Source organism: Priapulus caudatus, unplaced genomic scaffold, assembly GCF_000485595.1.
Source record: "Priapulus caudatus unplaced genomic scaffold, Priapulus_caudatus-5.0.1 Scaffold143, whole genome shotgun sequence".
Taxonomy (NCBI): Eukaryota; Metazoa; Priapulida; class Priapulimorpha; order Priapulimorphida; family Priapulidae; genus Priapulus; species Priapulus caudatus.
In genome coordinates this window covers 258,774-267,166 of record NW_014577204.1, presented here as the reverse complement: position 1 = coordinate 267,166, position 8,393 = coordinate 258,774, and the positions used below count along the sequence as shown (strand labels likewise).

The 8,393-nt window shown below is 48.8% G+C and overlaps 1 protein-coding gene across 1 annotated transcript in view; it reads right to left on the bottom strand.

Moving 5' to 3' along the window:
- LOC106806116 (A-kinase anchor protein 13-like) overlaps window positions 1–8,393 on the bottom strand; it is a 110,307-nt gene that overhangs the window by 95,589 nt on the left and 6,325 nt on the right. Inside the window, exon 3 of the mRNA XM_014807970.1 lies at window positions 5,003–5,046. Within this exon, the coding sequence (XP_014663456.1) occupies window positions 5,003–5,046 (44 nt within the window). The remainder of the gene's footprint in view (window positions 1–5,002; window positions 5,047–8,393) is intronic.

Below are 8,393 nucleotides of genomic sequence, written 5' to 3'. Positions count from 1 at the left end.
ATATACTAATATATATATATATATATATTTTATTTATTTATTTATTTATAGTAACTTGTGAGGTCTAATCACTTTGAAACATGTGTGACAAGCAGTATAACTACACATCCGAGTGCAAAGTGGCTCAACACTCGCAAATTGCTCGCGCTTAAGTCGACTTCACTGAGGGAGTGCTGCAGCCACTCGCGCGCGCCAGCGAGGTTCTTTTACTTCATGATGATGATAATGAAACTCGCCTGCTGCCTGTGAGTGGCCCGCATTGCCACACAACATCACGACACGCCATTCCGATGCGGGAATTAAACCGCCCGCTGTTGCGAGCAGATTTTAAACGAAATCGCAGGCTAATTAATCTCCCCTCCGTCATTTCGCCGTGCGCAGAATTCGCTGCCCTGCCTGCATCGTGGGATGCCACTCACAGATAGAGTGGCATCTAATTACAGGTTTCGTATCCGCCGATATGATTTCTCTTTGGGAGTACTTACGTAGCGGGTGCTCGGTAGGGGAAAAAGGCGATGAAGCAGTCCGCTGCAACATAGATTAGAATCAACGTCAATTAACATAACAGGAAACTAATCTAAAAATATGTGTGAAATGATGTGTGCTAGGAGAACACCGCTTTGTCACGTCAATTTGACGTATGCCACACCTAGCAAGTTTTCTACAATACTAAAAATCGTGGCCATAGAAACCTGTTTACAGATTAGTAATAACAACGATGCGGTATATCTGATGTGTGTGTACGTTTGCGAATGCACGATTAGTATGTTTGGCGATTGCTACCCTGACGTGAACACCCCCCCCCCCCCACACCCTATAGGATGTGGTTAAGGCACCGAATTGAGCATAAACGTTTAGGAACAACGTAACAGCAATATATGAATTCTTCAACGTGAATTCTTCATCGACTGTAGTGTAGACATTTACTCAGGGTATTTATTTTCTATAGCAGAAGACCCTCATAATGTCGATAAAAGCACAGCTTATATTCTTGTGCTGCCGCTACCAACCCATATAAAGGCGTGCCTCTTGCTTGCAGTGAACGAACCTTCTACCACAGAACTGTACATGCGAGAATTCGACGAGACAAACCACCGCTTTAGACATAAGTCAGGCATTAAGTGATATGACCTCGGACAAATTGCACAGAAAGTGTCTCAACTGTTTATGCTCTTGGGGTGTCCACTTACGTATCAACAAACTTCTTAAGGAATCCTGGTGGTGGAAGGTTCCATGACGGCCATTTTTCAAAAGGGCCGCCATAAAACTGATATTCCCTATATCTCTGCTTCTAAATAACATAGAGCTTTGATTTTAAGTGCTAACATACATTTTCAGGGACAAGGAATCAATTGAAACACATTTTGATAAGCTAAACCTGCCAAAAAGCCGAAATGGCAGCCATTTTCCAAAATTACCCATAAACCTGATATTTCCCATTATCTCGCGTTCTAAATGACTTAGGCTTTGTTTTAAGTGCTAACATAATACATTTTCTGGGGCCAGTAATCCAATGACACACATTTCAATATGCTACATCAAACACATTGGCTGTTTACGGGAAGTGCGTACTGGTTTTGAATTTAGTTGGAGGGAAGCTCCCTTGCCAATGCCATACACGCGGGAAGTATCACATCCCAGAGAGCGGCGTGCATGAGAGATGTGCTGTGATACATCGGGCCTAACTGCTGCTTGACAGACTTCATTTCCAGACACGCGGTTTTCTTCCATTCTCTCGGCTAGGGTTGGAACGAAAGGTCACATGACTTGAGGTTGGTGTGGTAGATGAGCAGGATGAACAGATCTGTATCAGTGGTGGCTGCAGACTCCACTGCCTTCTGCACTATGAGGAGATCAGCGTCACCTGCAGAATGATGTGTCTGGCAGTTCTGTGCGTAGTTGGTGCTGAGCATGTTGATGAAGCGCTGCTTGTTTAATTGTCTTGTTTGCCCAGGAATTGTTCCTTTTTCATTGTGGCCCTGCATATCTTCATCAAACGTCCCCTTGCTCCAGCATTCCTCTCGTACGTCTCTGGAGTGTTGTGTCCTTTGTTGATGTACGATCATAGCCATCAAACACGACTGTTGCCTGTCCATACTTCTTTGTGACATACTCTGTGTATTGCGTTGCAGATACTTTGTATATTTGAGCCACGTTCCCATGGAATGCGTGGACTAGCTGCATGCGTGTGTCAGGAGTGTCCAGATAGCATCGCTTAGCACTGCCTTCTGTGGCTGTCGAGCAGCAGTGTGAAATCAACAGAGCTGGTGGATAACTGCACAGCTCATATTTGAACACAGATCTAGATCCTCTGTAGCTTTGCAGCAATTGTCAGTCGCTGGAAAAAGCAGCTTGGGATCCCCACTGTACTGCCTCACATCAATCTTTACTGCAATTTTTCGCAGCGCAATGTGATGGCCTGATCCTTCCCCTTGAATGTGTAGTCAGCAGCAGTTTTGTCCATCCATGTTGTCAGGTAGCTGTTCCAACAGTTTTCGCTGAGTCCACAATGACTGTGCTAGTTGCATGCACTCCTATCGAGATGCTGGCGCAAGCTCGGATCTGAGCTGAAGGGTGTTCTCTTCTTGCAGATAGCTGATAACTGCATGTGTGTCTTTCATGTCACGTGCTTGTCTAGCATTTGTCATGTCCTTGTTTTGTTCACCAGTGTTGTAGTTGACGCCTGTGAGCTGCTGCATAGCATTGTTGACTTCAGCACAGGCAAGCATGGAGAGCAGCCATATGAGGACACTGTTGCTCTGTTCATGCCTCGCCTCTCGTCAGGCCACTGCTGCGTCTTCATACTCCTCATCAGGACCTGTTGCGATGGTGAGATTTACGGACAGACCAGCCCATAGGCGATCACTTCTTCTGACAACATGGAACCCTTCTTCGAATCGTTGGTTACACATCTGGATGATTCATCCTTGAGCTTGCCTCATCCGCTGCACTACCAGGCTGATTTGATGTAGGAGGTTGTGCCAGAGGCTGTCAGGTAGGGCAGCATTTCTGACACAGCTTCAAGGTGCAACGCCCAGTTGCCAATGCGCTCTGCTCTGACAAACTTCCGTAGTATGCTCACCATCTCCATGTACTGTAACCAAAATGTGGTAGTCCTAGAGGACTTCAAGAATTCGTGTTTTGCCCTGAGGAGCTCCTTGGTCCGGTGGTTAACACATCATCTTAGCAGAACTCCTCTGCTAGACACGGAACCTCTATCAGGTTCTTGTTAGAGGGCAGGCAAGTTCATTCAAGATCAGTGTTTCCAGTTCCGTCTGTCGTAGGCTCATCATCTGGTGACACTGTTGCCATGTCATTGGTCTCCTCCACTTCATGTGGCTCTGCAGATTGGTTGAGGAGTGGCACACCAAGTACGTCTGACAAAATCAAGCATTAGTGCTGCATGCAACAAGGAGATGTCCTCGTACTTGCTCGTGCAATAGCCTTGTCGTGTCATCATATGTACCAACGCGTTGGTCTGCATAGATTAGCTAACAAGAATTCCTGCAGTTCCTGATCCAGCCATAGGTGCCGCGATGCTTACAAGAAACTTCATTTCTGTGGCAAGCCCCCAAGCGCAAGACTATGTCATTCAAGACACTTCTTGTGGCTCAGTCCGCCGGTTCGTTCGAACCCCCCGAACCCCCCCTGGCTACGGGCCTGCATGTGTACAGCCACACGCACGCTCCCACGTCTGTGAACACAACGCGCGCACACACCCTCGTGTGTCACTGTGTGATGTACGCCTATGTCTGACTAGATGCGTGTGTATATATGTATCTGTGGCATTCACGGTGCACAATTTCTGAAACATGTCCTTTAAATTGATCTATGCAGGCCGGACTGTGCAGCCTGGTTTGGTATCTCCGTTACTGCGCTGTGCAATTACAGTCACAATGAAGTAGCAAATAGTCTCCATTTCTAATCAAACCAGGAATGTTGCCCCACATGCCACGTAGCATGAGCGCGAGTAAACCACACTAAGGTACACCACGCATAGCCTAGTGGGCGGGCAGGGATCCTGTAACGTAAGAAAGCCATGTTAGGGTGATGCTCCATTAGGAGCGTTCCCAACTTTAATGTCATTAATGTCGTGATATAAATTAAGAGATATAAAGGGGGGGCGGATCGATATAAATTAGATATTAAGGGGGGGTTAGATATGAAATAGATATCAAGGGGGGGGGTTATATATAACGATATAAAAGAGCTATTAAACTTGCGCGCCTTGGCTGCGCGAGCAAGCGAAATACAGAGAGGGGCATGTTCGCTTCGTTTCGCTGGACTTCGCTGGGCTTCGTTGCTCGAGCAAGCAAAATTGAGACTGGGGTAGCAAGCAAGCTCGAGGAGCGAAGGCGAGCAAAACGAAGCAAAGATGCCCCGCTCTGTATTTCGTTTCCTCGAGCAGCGAAGGCGAGCGAAACGAAGTGAACAACCCCCGCTCTGTATTTCGCTTGCTCGCGCAACGAAGGCGAGGGAACATGCCCCAGCTGAACAACTTTATATATTATGGACTCTTGATATATGTATATATATATATATTTATTTATTTATTTATTTATAGTAACTTGTGAGGTTTAATCACTTTGAAACATGTGTGACAAGCAGTATAACTACACATCCGAGATGCAAAGTGGCTCGACACTCGCAAATTGCTCGCGCTTGTCGACATTCACTGAGGAGTGTCTGCCAGCCACTCGCGCCGCCACGACGGTTCTTTTACTTCATGATGATGATAATGAAACTCGCTGCCTGCCTAGTGAGGTGGCCCGCATTGCCACACAACATCACGACACGCCATTCCCGATGCGGGAATTAAACCGCCCCCCTGTTGCGAGCAGATTTTAAACGAAATCGCAGGCGAATTAATCTCCCCTCCGCATTTCGCTGCCGCCAGAATTCGCTGGCACTGCCTGCATCGTGGGATGCCACTCACAGATAGAGTGACATCTAATTACAGGTTTCGTATCACACGCGATGATTGCTCTTTGGGAGTACTTACGTAAGCGGGTGCCTCCGTAGGGAAAAAGGCGATGAAGCAGTCCTCTGCAACATAGATTAGAATCAACGTCAATTACATAAACAGGAAAACTAATCTAAAAATATGTGTGACATTGATGTGCGCCTAGGAGAACACCCCCTTGTCACGTCAATTGACGTATGCCACACCCAGCAAGTTCGTGCAAATACTAAAAATCGTGGCCATAGAAACTGTTTACAGATTTCGTATATACACACGATGCGGTATATCTGATGTGTGTGTACGTTTGCCAATGCACGATTAGTATGTTTGCGATGCTACCTGAAGTGAACACCCCCCCCCACACCCTATAGGATTGGGTTAAGGCACCGAATGAGCATAAACGTTTAGGAACAAACGTAACACATATATGAATTCTTCAACGTGAATCTTTCATCGAACTGTAGTGTAGACATTTACTCAGGGTATTTATTTCTATAGCAGAAGACCCCATAATGTCGATAAAAGCACAGCTTATAATTCTTGCTCCGCTACCAAAACCATATAAAGGCGTGCCTCTTGCTTGCAGTGAACGAACCTAGCTTCTACCACAGAACTGTACATGCGAGAATTCGACGAGACAAACACCACATTTAGACACTGGTATTCCAGTGAATGCGTAGACGGACCTGTGGGGAGGGGGGGGGAGTTTTCTCCCTCCGCTACCATGTAATGACTGCGGGAGGAAAACACACTCGGGCGAGTTTACAAGGCTGCAATACGATGTCGTGGGACTGTTTGCATTGTAAGCAGCCACTGTCTGCGACCGTGAACACGCAGCGGCAGCGGCGCCAGCAGCAGCAACATAGCAGCATAAACAAGCAACAGATATATTTATCATCATTTCATTATTGAAACGGTCAAAGTGCCTGTGTGCCTGTGAGTCTGTGTGCGTGTACTTCTGTATTCGTGTGCGTGCATGGTTCTTTCCACATCTGTTCATAATGAGTATGTACATGTATGCATGGCAGCAGGCCCGTAGCCAGCTTTCTATTGGGGGGGGTTCGTTTTTCAATGTTGGCAATTTGCTCGGCAGGGGCGTGTACAGGATTTATGGTACCAGGGGGGGGGGTTAAGCCGCTACAAAGTTGCAGCACGCGAAGGGGGCCAGAAATGTTTTAAGTAGACCCCCCAGATGCGGTTTCTGCGCCGAACAAGGGGGGTCGGACACCCGGACCCCCCATAAACACGCCTGCTCCGGGCGCGAAGCGAACCAGGGCGAGGGAGCAAAGCGACGGCGGGAGGGTGTGGGAGGTGGTCAATGGGCATGCTCCGCACTGGAGGATGGGCAATTATTTACACTAAAGGGAGCGACTGAGGCTGAAATTCGTGTGCAAAAGGTTTTTCAACTTATTATTTTTTATGTTGTTGGGGTGGCGGGGCGGGGACCGGGCTCGGGGGGGAGGGTTCGGTTCGAACCGAACCCCTGAGCGGACGGGACCTGCATGGGTACAGCCACATGCACGCTCGACGTCGCGTGACACAACGCGCGCACACACCCTCGTGCGGCCGTCACTGGTGTGATGGTACGCAGGATGTCTGAACGAGATGCGGTGTGTATAGATATGTATGGTGGAGTTCCACGGTGCACAACGTGCTGATAAATGGTCGTGAATTGATCTAGGCGGCCGGACTGGTGCAGGCCTGGTGGTGGTATTCCGGTACGGTGCCTGTGCAGTACGGTCAAATGAACGCCGTAGCAAAATAGTATCCATTTCTAATCAAACAGAATGTGGACGGTGACCCCATGCACGTATGCATGAGAGCGAGTAACCACACTAAGGTACACCACGCTTAGCTAGCTGGGAGGGCAGGGAGCCTGTAACGGAAGACGCCATGTTAGGGTGAGGTCTTAGGAGCCGTTCCAACTGTATGTCTTAAGTGGTGATATAAATTAAGAGATATAAAGGGGGGGCGGGCGAGTAGTAGATATTAAGGGAGGGTTAGATATGAAATAGATATCAAAGGGGGGGAGGGTTATAGAGAACGATATAAAAGAGGCTATTAACGTTGCGCGGCCTTGGGACTGCGGGGCGAGGAACGGAAAATGACAGAGGGGGAATGGATTCGCTTACGTTGTCGCTGAGCTTCGCGCGGCTTCGTTGCCTACGAGCAGCAAATTGAGACTGAGTCGCAGCACATCAGCGGAGGAGCGAGAGGCGAGCAAACGAAGCAAAGTGCCCGCTCTGTATTTAGGTGCTCGAGCAGCGAAGGGAGCGAAACGAACGTGACCAACCACGCTATGTAGTTGGCTTGCTGCGCGCACGAAGGCGAGGGAACATTGCCCAGCTCTGTAGATGTGCTTTGCCTCGAGCAGCGAAGGGGGAGCGAACGAAGCGGAAGATGCCGCGCGGTATGTCGCCTGGCTCGACGCATGAGGCAACGGAACATGCCCAGCTCGGTAGGTCGCCATTGCTCGGGACGAATGGGGGAAGCGATGAACGAACGAAGATGCCGTCTGCTCTGTATTTCGTTGGCTCGGTAGCAAAGGCATTGAGGCCAACGCAGCAGACGGCCCGACCCCCGCACCAGGTGGTTTTTCGCTGCTCGCGCACGAAGGTGAGCGACACGCAAGTGAACATGCCCCGACTCTGTATTTGCTTGGCTGTGCAACGAGCAGCGATGCGACATGCCGTCGCTCTGTAGTTCATTGCTCGGAGCGAAGGGGGAGCAAAAACGGAAATGCCCCGCCTCTGCATGTCGAATGGCAGCAGCAGGCGATCGCGAAACGAAGCAACGTTGTCACGGGAAGGCAAAGCTTCGCTTTCAAGCCGCTTTGGTAGATCAAATAAAGCGTGACTTGAGATCCCAATGATATCTATGCTGATATTAATCCCCTTGATATTATTTTTATCGATCGCCTTGATATTTTGCTTATATCACGTAATATGAGCATAGAAAGTGGGAGCGGCCGAAGGGCCAACGTTGACCGAATGTTATGTCTGACCATGGATGTGGCGAGGGGGAATGTCAGTGACTGAGGCAGGCAGCGATTGAGATAACCGGCCGAAATCGATGATCAACCCGCCCACCCACGCACGCACCAAAACATCCAGCCGACCCACGATGACGCACGACATGAACGCAACGCCGCCCACCCACAAACAGGTGCAAGACAGATATGGACGAGAGGGACGTAACATGTGACGCAGGCGGTGCTGAGGGAAGGAAGGAGAATAAACGTGACACCCACAGGAAAAAACTATGAAGAAGGAGGTAAATGAGTACGAATGGCGGAAACATGGTGATGCTATGCTAGCCAGTAAAAGCGATTACGAGCATACATGGGAGGCTAGGAGGATTTTGGTTCATCTAGACTAACAACGACATTCTGTCGCTTGGGGCAAGACTGTTTCAAATTCTTATAGAGTGA